At 42.4% G+C, this 21,655-nt stretch overlaps 1 protein-coding gene across 1 annotated transcript in view; it reads right to left on the reverse strand.

The window, feature by feature from the left end:
- Positions 1-795: 795 nt before the first annotated feature.
- The window catches only part of CNTNAP2 (contactin associated protein-like 2), a 1,203,666-nt gene continuing 1,182,806 nt past the window's right edge, over positions 796-21,655 (reverse strand). The window contains exons 22-24 of the mRNA XM_009323034.1: positions 19,913-20,143; positions 3,121-3,192; positions 796-1,430 (exon numbers count right to left, since the gene is read on the reverse strand). Of these exons, the coding sequence (XP_009321309.1) occupies positions 1,231-1,430; positions 3,121-3,192; positions 19,913-20,143 (503 nt within the window). The 3' untranslated portion in view covers positions 796-1,230. The remainder of the gene's footprint in view (positions 1,431-3,120; positions 3,193-19,912; positions 20,144-21,655) is intronic.

A 21,655-nucleotide genomic window follows, 5' to 3' on the forward strand; every position in this document is an offset into this window, starting at 1 on the left:
ATTGAAAAGTAGCTCTCCACTGTGCGCTGTGTGTTTCTCACATGCTCTCTGGGCAGAGTTTCCAAGCCTCCTTCGCCTCACCTTCCTGCCTGTGCGAACACTGCCAGCAGAGGCTTTCCTTGCAAAGGAACCGAAACAAAGGATTTAAAAAATAAATTGCTATGCTAGAGTTGGAAAAAAAGTATCATGTGAAGTCCGTGGGTTCAAATGCATTGACTAGAGCTGTACTAATATTTCTGTGACAACCTATAAAAAGGAAACAGAAGCAAACAAAGTCTGGCTCTAATTCCCTACTACAATACTTACGCCTAAGTACAGTATATGCCAATATGCCACAGGCAGAGTTGAATTTAAACTGACACGTGCCTCAGGTCACCAGTGCCATAGCCAAAGACACAGGAACAGACTAGGTCTACAGACTCACACAGCATCATCCTCCCTCAGAGACCAACAAAATAATAATAATAATAACAAAAAAAAACCCCAAAGCTTCCTGTGCTTTATGATCATCCTCTCTTGTAGTAGCAGTAGTTATAATACCAGTATTTTTACATTGCTGATGAGAATTGTACACAATCAACAAAGTGCCTGGGTCAGGAAGATGGATCCTGACAGGGTTGGCACGGGCTGATGACACGTTGAAAAACTGGTGAGTATGATTTGCATTAACCCTCACCCTCCTGTCCCACACCCAGCCCTGAACCCCCGGTTCAATGCCACCAAAATGAATGGTGATACGGTCAAGGTGCGGGGAAGTGGCCAGCCATGAAGGAACACAATGCCGGGAAGAAAGATCTGCCACTTGTTCTCAGGACAGAACTACCCACATTTTAAACAGCTTTTAAAAAATGTAGAAAACCAGCCCCGTTTCTCATCGTGGGTATCCAGAACACCTCTAAACATACACAGAAATAGACAGGTATTACTGAAAATTTTAACCAATGCTGAAGCTGCAAAACTGCTCTTTGTTGTAGTTGTTTGGATACAGAAGGGGCAATTTGCTGTAAATAAATATTAAAAAGTATCTTTTCTTAAATGCTTGAGATATTCTTTTTTTTTCCTCCAGTCTCAGTGGTATTTTCCTGTTACTTGCTCCTCCAGTTGTGCTGATCTTTTTACCATACGTGTGCTCAAGCGTCCGACGCAGAGTGTTCTCTCCCCACTGCAAGAGTCATCCCAGTCCCACCCTGGCCCAGCTCGTATCCCACCCCAGGCCCCGTCCCCGTGGGTTTAGATAAGCCATTCCTTCTTGCTCTCGTCAATGGTCTCCGTGAAGTTGGGGTCATTGTTCATGATGGCGGCGTCGGCGCTCTCGGCTGACTCTGCCCCTTTGGCCTCGTTGGTGTGGTAGGTTCCCTTGTGGCGAAACATGTACCGGATCAGGAACACCAAGGTGCAGAGGATGGTGAAGATCACCACTGCGATGACGCCTACACAGAGGACGAAAGAAAAGATGCCACTAGCGAGGAGAACACCAGATTTTGATCCCACAACTCCTCCGAGCTGAGTCAAAGCTACCTGGGCCGGTAAACATCACACAGTTGCTTGGTTTCCACTACTCTAATATTTATATATAGTTTTTGCTACATACAAAATGTCACTGAGTGGAGTCTGCTAGTCACTTTCATCCCGTAGGTAAACTTCAACATTAATACCTACTTACAGAGTTGAGCTTTGCTGACTGTGAGGCAGAGGGTGCCAAGCACTCCCAAAACACGGGGGTGAAATGGTGGTGGGTCACTGCCTGGACAGCTCTTTGAGGATGGAGACACTGATGTATACTTACCAGTCAGTGGCCATATAGATCTATCATAGCCTCTCAACACATCCTTGAAAATTGGCTTGGCTCACTGTTGGCTCACTCCACTAGGCACTGGCTCCACATAATTACAGATTTAACTGCTTTATCATCAGACCTATCCTTAATTGCTCCCCCTGCAATGGTCTGTTTGGGGTTCATCCCTGTTATGGAGAAGTCTCATATATCTTACCCTCTGAGGCATAGGTAACTATGTGCTAAAACAACACTGTTCCTTTTTTGGCCCTTCTCTACAGGCATGAGGATCTTCCAGGATGAAGATGTTATAAAATTCTCAGGTTAAAAAAATCTTGTAATCAGCCAGAATTATGTTATGCCACTTTTGTTAACTGATGCATTGGACAGCCAGGCTGTTCAGGTGTGGCCTGAATTTTTCTGAGGAATGCAATATAAATTAAAAAGGAAAAATAACATAGCAAATCAAACCTGAAGCAACTAATCTAAACCTGGATATGGAAACGCAGACCCTTGAAGGAGCCAGGGAAAAGAAACAAGAAATTCCATTAGACTGCATGTACCACTATAATCAGTGTTGCTTTATGTGACAAAAAAACAGCACCAGTATGTCATTTTATATGTATTTAGAACTGACTGAAAGCTATTAGGCTGATCTTCACAATTTTTTTTAATATGCCTTCAGAATTTGGTGCAGTGGCAAAGTTCTCCCAGGATAGTTATGGTGCAACACTTCCATACTACGGAACAGGGCAGAGAAAATTGCATGTGTGCATAAAATTAATCAGGATCCTTATTTCTGGAAGCCGCTGGCCAGAATATCTTCAATGGAATGCTAACTCAAAATTCCAGTTCTGGTATTACTTAACATCACCTATCACACTGAATGGGACTCTCCAGCACATAAGTTATAGCACAACTTGGCCCCTAAAAAACAAGACACGATTTTTGTCAAGGGTGGAGCAAGTAGCGTTTGACATAGATTCATGCTGAATCTGCTGTAACTGGAAAAGTGTCCTTGCCCTTTCATATAAATTAATTACTCCTCTAACATAAGTAACTACTGCAAAGTAGCTCCCCACATGGATGCTTAATATGTGGATTACGAATATCAGTATTTTAATTTGGTTAAAACTGAATCTGAGGGGACAAACTAAGTGAGAACAAACCATTTCACTAGGACAATGTGCCTGAACAGACTTACACAAATTTCTGTTTAACTTTGTTCAGGTGTAGTTTTCCCACACAGTCAGCTCTTAGCAACTGGCTTGAGTATGTTACCAACTGCAATTCAGCCGTCACAGTCATACTGCTAAGTATCTTAGAAAAGCAGATGTTCTTCCTACCTCCAATAATGGCAGAGTTTCTGTTAACTCCATCTCCTATAGCTTGACCGTTGTATGGGAAATCAGCACTGGCTGTAAATAGGGAATTAAAGATTCATGTTGTAATAGCAGTGAAACTTCACACAGTAGTTCAGAAATACATCCAACGTCCTCAGATACAATTTAAAGAAAATTGTCATCCCTAGATGTTTATCTAAAGAAGAAGAAAAGAAAAAATCTTTCACCATTATCTAATCCCTCAGAACTTCTTGCTTCCTCCTCTTAACAACAACAAAAAAAAAAAAAAAAAAAGGAGGTACTCGGTAAGCATTGCTGTTAATACAGGAGGTAAATTTGTTACTCCACTAACATAAATTCAGTAAGTTTCTTTAGCACAAAACCAAACAAAAACTTTTCTTTCAAATGCCTGTGATCGTACATATTATTATAGACATTTTTGCCTTTGTCACTGCTATCCATGAAAGGCTTCAGAAGTTTCCAGGACTTAGTGACTGCTACTGGGTACAACTGCAAGCTCTTTGAAAGAAAAACTGCCATCCCTTTTGCTGCTGCACAGCCTAAGGTAAGCAAGGGGCTGCATTTTTTGTCGGTTAGAGCCTTAGAGCAATTACCCATAGGAACACGTGCCGGCACCCTCACTACTCTAGGAGAAAGCTCAATGTGGCAGCTTAGCTGCTGCTGGAGGTGCTTTGGAGCTAAGATGCAAGACTGTGAGTTGAAGGAGCTGAGGCATGGCAGGCAGGAGAGCCCGTGGGAGACGAGAGCCTCCAGCAGACAGGTGAGGAGAGGAAACAGCCAGATGTACCAGCACTCACCTGCCAGTGACCTAAAAAGGAGAGACTCCTTGCGGCAGAGCTGGATGAAGGAATCAGTACAGGTTTAAAGTAGAATTTGATGGCTGTCTTGGTTTTAACCTCCAGAAAACATCACACAGGCTTTTCAAAGGCAATCTCATCAATTAAACCTACCATCAACATTTTCTTTATAGTCAGACATAGCAACTAGACACTGCAGTGACTAAGCAAGCCCAAGGAGCTAGGTGAGTGGTTGCAATCATTCCCTTCTTTGCCACTGGACTATGGCATTGATTTTGAAATAGAGAAAATGTTGTTAGAAGTATTTAACTGGAGACAGTTAAAATAATTAAAAAGATATGAATTACTTCTTAGGTCAGTATTTAAAACCCAGCTGTATTTTCCTTGCTTGATGGATTAGGTGATATTGTATTAAAGTAATCAGTTGCCTTTACAGGTCAGTGAAGCATTCACTATACCCAAAAACTCGCTAAGGGAATTCAACTGGCTTTCTGTTAGCATGGAGTAAAATCCATAATAAAGTTCCTTTTGTATTGCGAAGCAGCTGCACAAAAGAATGAATGGCTTCAGCTTGCCACGTGGCCTGAAAAGAGGTTTGGGGCTAGAGTAGCCTTCTGTGTGCCTACTCTGGGGGAGAGTCAAACCAGCTGTGTGTTGAGCGGCTAGTTTTTGGCTGGTCGCCTGTGGGACAAACAAGAGAGCATTTCTCAGGGCTCAGTGGAGGGGGCCCGGCCAGCAGTTTTTGCCAGCAGCACTTGTGCCTTTGACATTTGTTGGTGCTCTGGATTCTGAAAAACAGCATTTCTGCACCTCTCTGAAACAAACCAGGCTAAAAAATGTAAAAGATAAATAAATACCTGATTCCGTATCACTGGATTTTGCTCCAAAGAAGCTTACTGTGCAGGACCATGAATGTTTCCTACAGAGACATTTTGGCACAGGGTCCATAATATAATCCTTGCAGTGCTGAAAGGGATGGGCTAGCAGTGGGAAAATAAACCCTAACTTTAAACCTGCCCTCCCTGCACCTCAAGGAAAATCCCAAAGCCAAATAACACGATGTAGAAAATCATCAATTTGCCAAATTGCAAGGAAATTGCTCTCTGCCATTCTAACCCAAAAGGAGGCCCCTCGCCATAGGAGCAGCACCACAGGCAGTTAACAAGTCCTACCACTTGCCACTTGGTTTGGAGCTGCTCTCCTATGTCCCCCACACAAGAAATCTTAAAATCAGCAATGGTCAGTTTCCCCCTTCCCTTACAACTGTATAGTATATTTTATCTTCTTTTAAAAGGTTGTTTCGAGGACCACAGCACTAGTGAAGTGTGAAGAAAGAGGAAGGCTGCCGTTCATGGCAGCATGATCCCTCCTGAGCTGCCACATCATAACAGCTATGCTACAAGGGATTCCTGGCAGATGGAAGACCACGGCTTATGATGTTCAACAGCCACTGAAGTACACCGCAGGATAATGAAGAACATGAAGCATGATGTGAAGCTACATCCTTGATCTTGTTTGAGAGCTGCTTCTAGGACTGGCCCTGATGCCTCCGTCCAAGGCTGCTTTCCATTGCATCTAGTCATCATACACACTCAGGAAGAGATGTCCATTGGATCAACAAGCAGACGTGACTCACTCTGAGACTCTCATCTCTGACAAAGAGGAAATAGGAACATGTGTCTGGGGGCAAGGGACAACCTATTTCAAGAAGAGTTCACCATCAGATTGGACTGTACATAGCATAAGTTGTGCCCTGCTGCAACTGCTGGAGAACCAGGAGTGCTGTAGTAAAAAAAGGAGCTCTTTTTTTAAAGCACCTGTGGCGGTGTTGGCAGATATCGCCATAATTCATGAATTCCTATTCTGTTATTCTTGTGTCAGCAGGAGACCTGCTTTTATATTATGGGGTTTTTTTGGACAGAAAAATTATGTCTAAAATCTCAGCCAAATGTGGGGTTATAGAATACTTCTTGCTGCAGAAGTGTCTATACCAGTTTTTCACTGAATGTTTACTACAGATGGCTAGAGGAGGAAGAAAAGAACTCATTACTATCTTATTTTTTAGGTGGAAGTTTCCTTGAAATTCTGAGCAGCAGTAGCTTCTCAAATGATCACAAACAGCTACAGACCAGAGGTCTAAGAACTGCAAAAGGGTAACTCCTGACACAGCAATTAGGCAGAAGAGAACGTATGAGGGCACATGCCTTGACCCACCAAGGTGAGCTTAAGAACAGAGTAGTCACAGGCGCCAAGTGCAGGTATTTCAGAGAGCAGTTATATCATTCAGACACACGACCATTCATCTCTGACCTTACTATGGTCACATTCCTTTGCAATATTAACCAACTTTGTCAAGAAGACAACTAATGAGATTCTTTCTTCCATCGCTGCTGAAATTCAGGAACCAAATGAGGAAAGAACACGTTAGAGCAGGCTGACAAAGGGCCAACAGTAATATGATGCTCTGGTAAAGGCACAGAAGACTACAGAGTGCCATTCACAGATTGTAACGAGTAACTTCCAAAATGTTTTAAAATGACTGCTCAGATAAAATTAATATTGTTACTAGTGACTCTCGTGTTTCATGGGAATCTAAATCACAGTGGTATAATAACTAGCTCACATAGCTATAATATGCAGATGAAGTACATAGTGAGTTAGTTACTAATGGACAAGTGTGTGCTTTCATTTCTCCATCGCAGCTGGGAACACCTCTTTCCTGTTCAGATTCTTGCATTGTCACTGTGACATTAACTCTAACTGCATGTCCCAGCAAGCCCTTTCGCACTGTCTGACACTTGTACCTCAACAGCTTCAAATCATGACTTGCCCACAGCAAATAGGTGCCACGGAGCTGCAGTTACTCTATATAGTTACCCTGCAAAGCCCCTGTGGACAGCAAGTGGGTTGTGAATGTAATGTAAGGTGGGTGTGGGGAGGATACTGCAGGAGTTTTGGTCTACATACTGTGCTACCTAATTGTTAGCTGAGGCCATGAATAGGGCTATTCAGTTTTCCTATATTACCTGGTCTACAAAGGTTGCTTTCGAACAGCTGATTCCCATCTGATTTGGGGACTGTACTAGAAAGGTTTGCTTACCTTAGGAGCTTTTTCTGAATTTTCCCTAGGTTTCTCTGAGCAGCCAGGGTCTCGCTTGTGTGAATCAAAATACAAAGAACAGAGCAAAGAGCTTTTAATCTATCCTGGAAAACAGTTACTCACTGGCCCAAGAGACATGCTGCCAGTTCCCTGAAACCCTCTGCTCATGCAGCTGTGGCACAGAGCCATCGGTTTGCTGTCAGGACACACCGAAGACGTTTTCCTAAACCCTACAGCTAGTGTAGGGACAGATTGAACTGTACCAGGAAATGCTAAGCTCATCTGTGGCTTATGAACATCACTTCACCTGGTTCCCTTCCAGAATCCAAGCTGGGCAATGCTGTTCTTTGCACCCTGTCTTCCCACAGCAGGCCATTGGGTTTGCTTCAAACATGATCATCCTGAAGCTAACTTACGTAAAAGGACACAACATACTTTGCTTTCTCTTTCTTTCATGGGCTGCTGTTTATGAGGCCATAGTTTCAATAACGACAGAGTAAATCTACAGAGTCTGAACTTATGTTTTGCACTTTTCAACTTTCTGTTATTAGTCTCAGGGTAAATGGGGTTAAAGGAACTTTGCAGCACCTAAAAGGGTGATTAAAGACTGACTGCAGGCAAAATCCATGTTTTGGCCATCATTTTAATGACATTTGAAATTTTAGATGACCGCAAAAATGCAGTAGGAGACCCACCATCATCTGGCACGCTCAGCGTGGTCATTGCCACAGCCAGCTGCAATACAGCAGCACTTACTGAATGGAAAGGGGAGATGGGACTGGATAAACAGACCATAATTAAGATTAGATGTTAAAGATGACAGATGTGGTTGATTTAACAGAGTGAATAATAATTTTGCTTCATTATAGTAGGCGTGATTTTGCATCTCTCATTTTCAGAGGGAGAGTTTTTACAATGGATCCCACATAAAAGCCTTTTGCAAATTCACAAAATTGAAATGCAAAATGACCCTGTTAAAGTAGAAAAGTAGTCCAGAAAGTGGGTGTGGGCAGAGAAATGAGCAAAAGGCTATTCAGTAAAGGCAAGGGGAAAACCAAAACCAAACGGGGAGACTTTTCAGCTAGAGAGCAGTACTGAGAAGTACAAAGTAAATGGCAAATCTCATTTTGACATCCAGTAATGTTACATATAAGCTGTTGGAAGCAATTTTTTAAACTGAACTTTTTTACTGAGTGAGCAAGTCTTAGTTAAAATACACCATACTACAAAGGAAATTTAGATTTGCTCCAAAAAAGCAAGGGTGGGAGTGATCACAGGTCTAAAACAAACAATGGATGAAACCTGTGAAATGCTGGAAGTTGAGTTTGTTCAGCCTAGAACTAACACGTGTTGCAAGGCTGCTGTGACCTTTCAGCTTTACAGATGTCCACAACTTTGAGAGGTATTCTCTCATTATTAAGACCAGTTGGTTTTCACATAAATGTGAACTAGAGAAGCAACCGGAACAACTGGATGATCACAAGGTATATAAAACCCCCAGCAATCAACACATTGATTAAAAGTAGAACAGTAAGAGAACAAAATAAAAGCAAAGATGTGAACTATCACTCCTTCCTCCTAATTCTCTTTTGCAGCCAGGCATCCAAGCTTGCCTTTGAGCTCGCAAAGAGAGCAAACACTCACTGACACTTTAGGATTTTGAGAAAGTGTTGGACACTAGATCCATTCAGTAATACATTCCTCCACATGACCATAACACAGAGGAAAACAAAAGCAAGCTCTCTGGCTGCATTTTGCAAATTATGTCAACTCTGCCCATCAGGAGAGACTGTACTGCTATGGTTTGAAGTTACAGAGCACTCCTTATTACAGACTGTAAGTACAGAAACTAATTGCTTGACTCTTGATAGTAGAAACTACTGTGCAGTCACAATCGCATTCCCCTTCCTGACGGACTGGATTACAACAGAAACTCTAAACACATGCACAGAAATGACGGAGCATGAGTAAACAACTCCATTATACAGTCCTACATCAAAGGTGAACATCACAGCCCATAGACTCCAGTCGGCCTTTCTTGCTCATTCCACTGCCCGTGCCCACCCCACCCACAGCTCTCCTCCTGAGTGTGGCTCTGTGAAGAGCTCCCACGACAAGTAAACTACAGCAATTCAGAAAAAGAAGAAAAAAAATCTGAAGGAGCATTAAAAATGCTGTGTCTTTTTATGCTGCCAGGGCAAATTTTGTATTGAAAGTTCCTATCTTTTTTTTTCTTAAATTAATACACCTATTTTTTTTCCTACTTCTCCAAGCTGAAAACAGAGAAAGGAGGAAAACTACCCCTACTCCTGCTTTTCTAGGCATTTGAGAGCAGATTCTGAGGGAGGACTGTTTAACATTAAACTCTGTTAACAGAATTTACTTAAAGTCCCACTGACATCAGCTTAAGTGTAGAACTGAGAATTTAGCTGAAGTTACTTTTAATATTAAACACTTCCAAGATTAAAAAAAAAATACTCCCACTTACCCAACCACAAAATATTTAAAAGATATTATTAACCATATTGTTTGTAAAAGGTCATTTTTGTTCTAGCATGCTATATGGGGTCAATCATTACTCCCTGAATTTTTAGTGATGCCTCAATTGTAATGTTAGAGGGTTACAAGTATATCCCTAATATGAACCACTTTTATGTCTTTATGGAAATAGAAGCCTTCACAGTCACAGACAATTTTTTTGGTGTGAGTTACAGGATATTGGAAAACGTACACCCACAAAGCAATTCTGAAACTACCAGAACAGACATGCAGCTTAGAGGAAAAATTAGGGCTTTTCACTTTAAAAATGTCATCTTCTTCTCTCTGTTGCCAATAATGCAAATCACTTGGAACATGAAATTCTCAACATTGGATCAAAATCCACTAATTTCTTCAATCCTTTGCAACCTTCTTGGCTGGGAGGGATAGGGAAGAAACGAAACCAGAAAAAAACCTTCATAAATGACAAAAAAGTCCTCCAACACATTAGTGCTATTTGGACCAATTATTTAAACTACATTTTGTCAGGTATGTGTTGTTAGATCAAAAACATTTTGAAGGGTTGCATTTTTTTTTTCCTAAGAATTTTTCACTGAATCTGAAGTGTTTTTACTGACAGCTACTGGTGAGTTCTGCTGAGAGAGAGAGACATGCACAGAGAAAACGGAAAACACAAAACCTGTGTTTTTACATTTTTGGTGTGAAGTCTCTCCAATCGTGTCTTTTTATTTCAATGTGAAATGAGTATAAATTAAAAAATCCTCTGAAATGATGGCTTAATAGAAACATTGTCTTCTGAACAGCCCTTCTGTACGCAAACACCTGGGACAGTGTGGGGAAAGTAAGTGGGGATTATAGAAGAAAGAGTAGTTGGATGTTTCTGTTAAAAAAAGCATGAATTTTGGAATGAACAATGGAAATGCCAACAATGAACAATGGCAGTGTTGGGGGAAAATCCACTGAACGCTCCGTGGTCAATGAACTGGGACAATGCAAATTCTCACGACTGGACACCAGAGTCAAGACAACCCAATCAGTCAAGATAGTTGTTTCCAAATTGGCTGTGTTATCAGCCCTTTAATTTCCTTCTGCAGGTGAACTTTGCTGTCCATGCTCTTAAGCAGAGGATGAAATGGTTTTATGAATGGCTTGCTCCAAGAGGGCAGTACAATATTCTTTCTTTTGGTCTTAAAAAGCAATCTTCCTAGCAAAGGGATAGAAAAACTTGTGCCTTATTAGGAGACCCATCCTTGCAGCTTAATGTCATGGTTTAACCTCAGTTGGCAACTGAGGCAACTTAAACTCCCCCAAAGCAGTCCCGGATGAAATACGAAATAGGGAAAATATACCTGCACTGTTGGGATGGGTTAGGTGATTCTCCCCTGCTTCCCCCTTTGTCATTTCCCAGTAGTAATTTTTACACTTTCTTTTGCACACAAGCAAGTAATTTTACAAAGTAGTGGGAAGGCAAGACCAAAACACTTAAAATTTAGTAACTGGTATCTGTATACTACAGAGTTTTCTTCATTATTTTAAAAGGAGAGCAGACATTTAGGATCACTTTTGGATTGTGTTTATCTGCAGTTTGAACTTCAGCAAGTTCTGTCTCAGAAGTAGTATTTTGAACATTTGCTCTGCCAAATTTCCAATTGATTTGCAGCACATTAGAGCACCCCCATCCATCAAAGACCTACTCACCTGTCTTTTAATTCCTGGTAGCAACGTCTGTCTGACACCGGGTCTCACTATGACTCCAGACAAGAACTGCTAGTGTATTAGTCATGCTGGCCTAAGCTATCACTTTCATGAAAATTTTATGAGCAGTGCTTACATTTCATCTGTTAAGGAAGACAAACAAATACTTCCTTTTATAATTAATGTAGAATATGAAACGCTTCGGTGCTCTCAAAGGAACGGTAGAGTTAAGTGCTGATCAAAGCCTAGCTGTATATAGCTAATTGCTGATAATGGACCCACAGGGAATACTTGAAAGAAACAAAAAAACAAAAATAAAAAATCCAACCCAACGAACAAGAATACCAAACAAGCCTGTAAACTTATGACAGCTGCAGAAAAGGAGAAAAACATATGATGGACTCTATTAATTGAGGTCATCGGAAGAAAGGGCTTTTCCCAGCCAGGATATGAACAACAGCTCTCCACCCGAGAGTGCTGAGGGAGCTGGCGGAGGAGCTTGCCAAGCCACTCTCCATCATTTATCAGCAGTCCTGGTTAACGGGGGAGTTCCCGGACGACTGGAGGCTGGCCAATGTGACATCCATCTACAAGAAGGGCCGGAAGGAGGATCCGGGGAACTACAGGCCTGTCAGCCTGACCTCGGTGCCGGGGAAGATTATGGAGCGGGTCATCTTGAGGGCGCTCACAAGGCATGAGCGGGACAACCAGGGGATCAGGCCCAGCCAGCACGGGTTCATGAGAGGCAGGTCCTGCTTGACCAACCTGATCTCCTTCTATGACCAGGTGACCCGCCTAGTGGATGAGGGAAAGGCTGTGGATGTGGTCTACCTGGACTTCAGTAAGGCCTTTGACACCGTCTCCCACAGCATTCTCCTAGAGAAGCTGGCGGCTCATGGCTTAGACAGGTGTACTCTGCGCTGGGTCAAAAACTGGCTGGATGGCCGGGCCCAGAGAGTTGTGGTGAATGGAGTTAAATCCAGTTGGCGGCTGGTCACGAGCGGTGTTCCCCAGGGCGCAGTTTTGGGGCCGGTCTTGTTCAATATCTTTATCAATGATCTGGATGAAGGGATTGAGTGCTCCCTCAGTAAGTTTGCAGACGACACCAAGTTGGGCGGGAGTGTTGACCTGCTCGAGGGTAGGAAGGCTCTGCAGAGGGACCTGGACAGGCTGGATCGATGGGCCGAGGCCAACTGTATGAGATTCAACAAGGCCAAGTGCCGGGTCCTGCACTTCGGCCACAACAACAATCCCATGCAGCGCTACAGGCTTGGGGAAGAGTGGCTGGAAAGCTGCCTGTCGGAAAAGGACCTGGGGGTGCTGGTTGACAGCCGGCTGAACATGAGCCGGCAGTGTGCCCAGGCAGGGCCAAGAAGGCCAATGGCATCCTGGCCTGTATCAGAAATAGTGTGGCCAGCAGGAGGAGGGAAGTGATCGTGCCCCTGTACTTGGCACTGGTGAGGCCGCACCTCGAATACTGTGTTCAGTTTTGGGCCCCTCACTACAAGAAGGACATTGAGATGTTGGAGCGTGTCCAGAGAAGGGCAACGAGGCTGGTGAAGGGTCTGGAGAACAAGTTTTATGAGGAGTGGCTGAGGGAACTGGGGTTGTTTAGCCTGGAGAAAAGGAGGCTGAGGGGAGACCTCATCGCTCTCTACAACTACCTGAAAGGAGGTTGTAGCGAGGTGGGTGTCGGTCTCTTCTCCCAAGTAACTGGCGAAAGGACGAGAGGAAATGGCCTCAAGTTGCGCCAGGGGAGGTTTAGATTGGACATGAGGAAAAATTTCTTTAGTGAAAGAGTGGTTAAACATTGGAAGAGGCTGCCCAGGGAAGTGGTTGAGTCAACATCCCTGGAAGTATTTAAAAGACTGGTAGATGAGGCGCTTAGGGACATGGTTTAGTGGGCATGGTGGTGTTGGGTTGATAGTTGAACTCAATGATCTTAGAGGTCTTTTCCAACCTTAATGATTCTATGATTCTAAGACCAGGTTCTGCACTTTTAGTGTTCATCCACTTATGAAAAAAGAAAGGCTCATGTAGGGGATGAGGAACGGGTCAGACTGGAGAGTTTAAATCTAAAATAAACTTTAATAGCTGTAATGACCTGACTGTAATGTAGAATAACTTCTTAAACAGGAAGTGAAGTGCTTTTTGGCCTAAGGAAAGGAAAAAGAAGGCAGTCACATGAAGTGATTGGCATATAAATGCTTCCTTCTCTACTTCATTTTTTTCCTAATTTATGCCATCCCTATGTTCCTAGTTAAAGTTAGTACTTGTGGAAAAAATACAGTCTTTGCAGAGGATGGAAAACACTCTCTTTTTAATGTTACCACCGTCTTGCCTTGACGTTAAGTAGCAGCATTAACATTCAAATCACTGCTTATGAAATAGCTACAATGCTGATCTCTTAATGAATGCCAGAAGAATTTACAAGCTTGGCAGTCTGTCAGCCGTCTGATATACTAGACAGAGTGTCAGAAATTTCACACTGAAATTATATATTCTTAAAAATAAGAGAAAGCTATGCATAATTGTGTGAAGGAACTAGATGAGACTGAGGGAGGCATTTTTATTCCTAATCAATAGAGAGATTTACAGTAATTCAAGCACCATAATTAAGCCCTTTAAGGATGAAGCTCTGATTGTGCCAAATTTCAGACAGATGCTCTTCCTATTTAGCTGCTCGATAGGGAGGGGAAAAATAGAACCTGTTGCACCTCAATGTTTACCACTTACCTTCTTGCCTGCAAGAAACACTTGGTGCTTAGAAACCAAGCTATGAGTTTCTGCTAGAATTAATCCCCCGACTGTCTGAAAAAAATGCCACCTTCCTGTTTGAAAACAACTCAGGTCAAGGCCATGGACTTCTGAGACAATATTTATATTGGGAGAATTGGGGATGAATGCTGGTCACTCTCAGCAGAGGAAACTTGATCACAGAAATACACCAAAATCTGGCAGTGGAAGAATCTGTTGGCCTGCAGGTGAGGTTGCAAGTGCATCTTCCATCTCTTGCATAGGGAGTATAAATATTAAACTAGCTTACTGGCAGACAGCCTCCCAATGTTTACATGCTATGTTAATTAAAAAAAAGCAATCACCTCGAGTGATCAATAACTTGAGAGAATCTGGCATCATTCTCTGATTGCAGTACAGGTAACTAATCCTGTTTGCTATGCTTGAAAAAGGAGGAGTGTCATTTTATTTTAGCAACTGCCTTCACAACCATTTCTAACTTTGCTAACACCTAGGAGATCAAATTTAGATGTGTAAGGCTGCATCATGAACAAAAGCAATGCATCTCTTCCATCCCTCCTGCCAGGATTTGCTTGCCCCTTGCAGGAAGCCTGAAGAAGTGACCCTGCTCCCCTGCTGTCCCTTAGAGGAGAGAATGAGCGCTGTGTCACACATACCATTGACTTTAATCCTCCTGCTGTTCAATTCACTGATGCATACAGGACTCTTTCAATGTCTGTGGCCAGAAGACCGTTTTGTTCGTGTGTTTGTAACCTAAGACCATTCTGAGGGCTGAATCGATACCCTCCAGCAAGTAACACCTTTGATCCTTCCTTCCCACTGCGTCGTTTATAACAAACCCTTGACAAGCGCAAGAGCTATTTCCCATCTCTGTAGCCACACCCGTACCAGTCCATGTGTGACACAGCTTCTCCTCAGATGCTGCCACTCTGCCCTCTGAGATGTGGGTACCAGTGGTCAGAGTGGGATGGCAACCCAGCCGATGGCATCTGAATCCGGAAGGTGACCTTCAGCACTGTCACCAGTAACAAGCAAGTGACACTTTCTCTTAGTCCAGAACTCGACTGCTATCTTTCGCTTGACAAAGATAATTAGTCGGCCAGTTAGGTGAGCATGGATCATATGGCCAGTACTCAGCCCTCCCACTCTCTTCTCCTGCCATCACTTGTTAAAGGAAAAGGGATGAATTTGTAACAAAAAGGGAGTTAAGCCTGCAGGCAGCTGTTTTAATCTTGGTGACAGCAGTGCGTGTCTTCATACAATGTTTTTGCAAGACATGCTCAACATAGGTTTCAAAGTAAGCTGTTGATTCTTAAAAGGCAAGGCCTTTCACCTTCTACAAAAATAAAGAGCTTCTAGGGTTTAAATATGTACAGTCAGAAAAAAGTCACACCACTTAGCAGAACATTGCAGACATAGCATTTAATCTTGCTCCATTTAATTCTTAATACGTTGAAGCTAATATGGGTTTAACTAAATCCCATGTTAAATACTCTAGATGCCATTCTGTTCATACTCAGAATAAATGCATCTTGCAGCTACATAGTGCCACAGCAGCTTAGAGGTGCTAAAGCATGGTTTGTCAACTGTTGTATGTACCTTGCCTCTTCTGGTATCTCTTGCTTTTACTAAATTCAAGATTGGGTAGTTTGGTAAGCTGGAGCACATTTTACCTAAAATGGAGAGGTACATACATGTAGTAGGTTTCTTTTATCCTTTCTATATAAATAAGAAAAGTTTGGAAGTGAAACTTAATTAGTAAACTGCAGAACCTTTATCTTAGATAAAAAAAAACCAAAAACTGAACAACCCCACCCCAATAATAAGCATCTTCTGATTTTAAATACAAGGCATTTTAGGTGTGGGAGTTTATTTACTACAAAAATAACCATCTGTTCAGGCTTTTGTTTGCTTCTCTCTAATAAGCAAGGTCTCAGTTATCAGTGACATACGTCTTAGCTAATTTGAACTGAGATATTAAAAAAAAACCCTTGGTGATTAGCTTTTTTTTTTTTTACATATGCTACAGTAATAGATATTAAAATGCACGTTAATATAGTTAAAGGCATGCAGTTATAACTTTTGTTTTGAAATGTATGCCAGACAGGTAATTCACTGGGTTTAGACAACATATAAAGGTAGGACATGTCATTTTTAAATAATATGGTCATTGATCAGGTTCTTTTTTTGCCTCCTTTCTACACTCTTTTTGATGTAACCAAGGCAAATTGGATTGTCTGACGTGAACTGAGATAATACAGATGGGAGGAAAACACAGGAAGGGAACTATATTGATGATCTGCTTGGGTCTGATTATTGGCTTTTTTTTTTTAAATCACCAGAAAGTCACATTCTAGAAAAGAATGACTTGTTGAATTCCTGCACTTCATCACCACCAAGAAAGGATCACCATAGCAACAAGACAAGACTATGCATTGTAAGAATACTCACAAGCTGAACAAGATAATGGTTTAAGATAATGTCACAGTAGCATGGCAAAATGCCATCCAGGGGTGGGAAGGGAGGGAAGTGGCATTTTTACAATGACAAAGAAATTTTAAAAGAACTAATATTGTAAACGTGAAATATATGTGAATTCAAGGCTAATAGAAAGTGCAAGACAATGAATCGAGAAGCTGTATGGCCCATTTGTCTGGGGAGCAAACCAACAAGGTTTCTTATTCATAAATCCCTGAACATGCCTCTAAGGGTCAACTGCAAGTGACTGATGTGTGTCTTTATGATTTTCCCTTTAGCCTCTCTGCTAGGGCATCCAAAACGTTTTGCAGCTAGCAGGAGGTGTCCATGCAGTAACTACATAGAAGCGTTTAAGCCAAACATTTCATGTAGGTCACCCGTCAGGCAGAACCTGCTTAACATCTAATAATTATCCGTAAGGTCTGATCCAGCACTGCAGTTTAGAGGTGAAAGGATCATTACATTTGCCGTCTGGTGTATCTGACCTATTTAGACACTTATCCTTGATCCCCTCCTACATAATTTTAAAATCCTGAATGTTCAATTCCACAGTATTTGAGAAGCAAAGCTACAAATCTACACTTAACTCAAAATATGAATCAGGATGACTGCAGAGTATGTCACTGAATGAGATTTAAACCTATGATACTTGCCACAAAACTTTTCCTGATTTTTTCTTTTCACTACAAACCACCCGTCCTCAACTCTCATGTTTTGTTAAGATCTATTTAAAATTAAATAGGTGACATAACAATAAAAATTACAGATAAAAACATGTTTGAAATGAGAAACCCTGTACATAGTAACTGCTGCTTTCAAAGCCATGCTCTTTGCAACCATTTATTTGTGGCAGAGTGTGTGTGGCTTTTGCTTTAGCACCACTACAAGTGTTTCTGTGAATTTCAAGAGCTTTCTGTCTTCACCCCTTCAGGTGGTTTAGTGAAGGAGTAAATTCACACTGAGAGTACCAAGACTATTCCAGCTCTGGAGCCAGTGGGAACCATTATTCGTACCTCTGATTTTTCCATTTTCTCTTTCAACACAATTTGTGTTAGAAAGTCTTCTAGTAGGGTTTGGGAAACAAAAAAATCCTCAGTGAAAACTGCCAATTTGCTAATGCAAAGTGACACCAAACCGAAACATTTTCATTTACCAGTCATCAAGATCATCTGTGTGCGAGGTTACATGGTCTACAGTATATATTTTTCCTGAGACTGAAACAGAGCTAGCTGTGTCAGACCCCCAGAGATACTTTTACAAAGACTGAGTTGTTCTTACCTGATACCGATAAATGAGTTGCTGCGATACCTTCTCTTTGTATCACGAAAATGTCACCCAGAGTGAAAGTCAGGAATTGTTCACCCACACCTGAATGTCCTTTCACTCCTGCCCCAGTGAAACACCACTCCCTTGCTGTGAAATTGCTTTCTACCGTAACTGACCTGACACTCTTGCTCCCTTCAGTGTAGAGCAGTCCCTCACTAGAAGTCTTTAAACCAATATGATCTTTTCCTTCTACTGGCGCGGAGCACTGGAGAAGACAACAGGAGGGGTCCCTAGCTCCCAGTCTTACTAAAGCTTATCATCACCAAAAATGAGGGTGGGTCACTTGCACTCTGTCTGCCCATGACTTGGAACAGTCAAGTCTGGTTATGGCAATGAGATTTTTTTTACTGGGCAGAAGTTAACAGACAGCTTGAGCCAACCTAATTGCATGCTGTATGTTCCCTGATATCCTTCATGCTGGCTCCATGACCGAGTACTACAATTAATCCAGAAGAAAATGCATAAATTGGTAATCTGTCAGGTCAACAAAGTTGAATCAACTCAGCAAAAGTTTTCAAGACGAGACTGAGCCAGCACAAGGACAAGTGTAGTAGCACATGGCAAGGACAAACAGGACCTCCTTCTTTTAACACCAGGAGCTATTAGGAAGAGTTCAAATATCTTGAGTAAATCCCACCATAGTCTTTTACTAGCTTGCAGTCAAAGTAAGTGTAGGAAGAGGAAACCAACCAAAATTAACAACCAAAACCCATTAGCTACACAAGATTCACAGCAGCAGTGCATCCTCAAGAAGTTTATGGCACACACTTTTTAAAGACATGAGCCAGTGAGGTATCCTTCAGGAAATGTGCTTTTATAGAAAAAGGAGCACAGAACAAAAGCTTCAGGTACAAACTGACCTAATAATTTCAGAGAAGAAAGGGACTACTAATTCGAGATGAAAAAATTCAAGTAGGAAATTGCATGTTATAAACAGGGAAGAGATGTACTAAAATCTTACAATGGCATGGCAGCAAGAAGGGAAGGACAGGTTTTAAAGCATGATACTGCTTCCATCAATGTTTGGGACCCTCAGCCCTGGAATATCTGCCTCTCCTTACAAACATCTGCCCTATTTCTCTACTGAAGAGCTGAAAGGAAATGCTGCAAGGAGCTCCTTGACATTGCAAGAAAAAAAAATCCAAACCCCAAAGGTATGACCTTGGCACATACTTCTAAGAAAGACCTATATACCTGTCCCCTCTCATATAAAAACTGGCAGATGGATGCATCCCCAAACACAACAGGCAAAGACAGGTATCAAAATCATTATGGACCCAGTTTTTCCTCTAGCATTTTAATTTTATACCACTGTAAACCAATCAACTTTGCCAGGACAAGTTCTAATTTATACCATTACAAGTGAAATCAGAATGAGGGCAAAAATCAAGAGGGGGTCAATGTACACCTGACCCTATAAATCTAAAGGGAACAGTTTTTTTTTTAAATATTTACCTGACACTCAAGAAGCAAGAGAGAAAAAAAAAACCTCTAAAGTTAGGCACAACATACACTTTCAAAGACTGTCAGTCACGAAGCAGGATGAAATTGCTGGGATCAGCAAATTGTTTTGGCTTTCCAGCATTTTCAGCATGAGATGAATGCCATCATGACTAATGGGATTTCCCATTAAACATGGCCTAAGGAAAACAGACATTTCAGAAAACAAATCAGTACTTTATATAAATATATTTATGCCTAAAACTAGATATACTTTTTTGTATGAAGCTGACTACAGTATACTCACTTATTAGGAATAAGAAATGCTACTGTACCTTATTTATCTGTACTTGCAACCTTTTGTTGACTACATACCCAATACTACCGAGAAAGTGCTATCACAGCAGCTAGGTCAAAACTCAACATTCGAACAGTGTAAGACTTATGGAAAAGAAAAATAAAGCGGAATACTAAAAAAAAGGCAAAGAAAATATCCTGTAACTGCATTTAGAAGTGGTGGCAAATCTCTGTCATTCCAGCTTTGCATTTCCTACCATGATTATAGTCCTACGTCATCTATCAATCACATCCACCCAGTTTTGTTTTTCCTTACAGAAGAAGGTGGATGTATTTCTTCTCTAACCTGCTCCACTGAGCTAATGTGGCATGAACCCCAGCTTACCTGAGTCTAAGTGCCACGGGTCGGTAGCAGCCGACATTGGTGGGATGGTGAGTGGAGATGCTCCGCAGTTGGATTCCACCAGTTCTCCTTGGATGTGGACGTGAGAGGAGGCGTTGGTAGGTCTCAGAGCTGCTTTGAGTGGAGCAATCTGGTTGAATTGTACTCTCGATAGGCAACCAGTGAATCCTGGAGTGTTGTATTTATATATATCTTGGTCAATCTTCCCAATTTCTATGGGAAATTAAGGAGGGGGGGAAAAAATTAATCAAAACAATTAATTGCTTTGGAAAGCACGGTTGGTCTGAACACTTGATTCCCAGAGCTCAGTTCCCAAGTCCCTCTCTCAGGAGTCTGAGAATGTGTCAGACCCTGCCAGGTTTCTTTACATTTCATTACAGATTAAAGCTGGAAACCTTCAGGCCTTGATGTGACTCAGTTTCACTGCTATGCTATCATTAAAATGAAAGGCTGGCATGAAGGAGTCATCAGAGAACAAAAGGCCAGGAAAAAAAACCTTTTCCCCAAGAAGAGGTGGTGAAAGAAAAGGCAGAGGGACAGTCATCGCCAGGGTCTCTCCTCCCAGCGGAAGCTGCTGCTGTGAGAGATGTCCCTTCCTTCACTCTGGCCCATTGCCCTCTAGCCCCTCTCGGTGGGCCGGGACCACTCCTGTTCACTCCTGTCCCCCTCCTGTCTCCTTGCCAGGAGACCAAGTGTCCCTTCACCAGGAGATCAAGTCTCCCTTCACCAGGGGACCACGCATCCCTTCAGCCTGAGGTGGAAAACTGCCCCTCTCTGGCCTCCTTCCTTCCCCCGCACTGATGAGAGGTGGCAGGAGCCTGTCCACCCCTGCTGCAGGCTGAGGAGCAGCATGCATGCTCCCGCGCCTCCACAACTGAGCCTGCATTGGCTGAGAGCCTGCCACAAGTCGGCCATTTTACACCTCACCGCTGTGCGCTGATAGGCACTTGGCAGCTGGCATCCATGAGCAGAGCACAGGGCTCTGCTGTTGCTCTTTAAAACAGCCGCCGTCCCTCAAAGTCGCCCCCCAAGTAGCTTTCTCCCTTCTAAAACACCAGTTAAAATTATCCCAAAATGGTAGCTGTAAAATGTGGCACATGCCCTTACTACCCAGGAACCTGCAGGCCGCTCACAGCTGTTTTAATTCTGCCAGGACCTGTTGTGACAGCCTGAGTCACAACCGAAACAAAACCGGCACTCTGTCAGCTGGCTGCATTAGAGGGGGTATTAACATTTCAAAGCCTCACTGCAGTGTCTAATATAATATTTACATGGCAGTGAGGAATTTGGCTTCCTTTCTTCTATGGTAGCACGGAGTGAATGAAAAGGACACATGGCAGCATCATGTTTGTGCTGCACCAGGGAGCATTGCTCCGGAGGCACTGAGACACTTCAAACTGCCTTTCCCTGGGTTGGCAGGGACAGGAGTTAATGTCTGGCCCTCGAAGTCAGTGGCAAAAGTCGTACTGAGCTGAGCAAAGCAAGATGGTATTGCAGGGACACAGAACAGGGAGCAGCACCAGGTTGTTCAAAGGCAACCTTTTCAGGTAGGAACAATGATAAGGGCTTGAAAAATGGTGTTTCTGGAAAGAATGACATCTGTAAATCACGAGATCGTGTCATAAAAAAGAAAGAAAGGAAAACAGAGGTGGGACAGAGAGGGTTCTTCTGAGAGGTGTGAGGAGAAAGTGGGAAAGACTTTTATTGTTAAGAGTTCGGGGAAGA

Source organism: Pygoscelis adeliae, unplaced genomic scaffold (genome assembly GCF_000699105.1).
Source record: "Pygoscelis adeliae isolate BGI_AS28 unplaced genomic scaffold, ASM69910v1 Scaffold264, whole genome shotgun sequence".
Classification (NCBI taxonomy): domain Eukaryota; kingdom Metazoa; phylum Chordata; class Aves; order Sphenisciformes; family Spheniscidae; genus Pygoscelis; species Pygoscelis adeliae.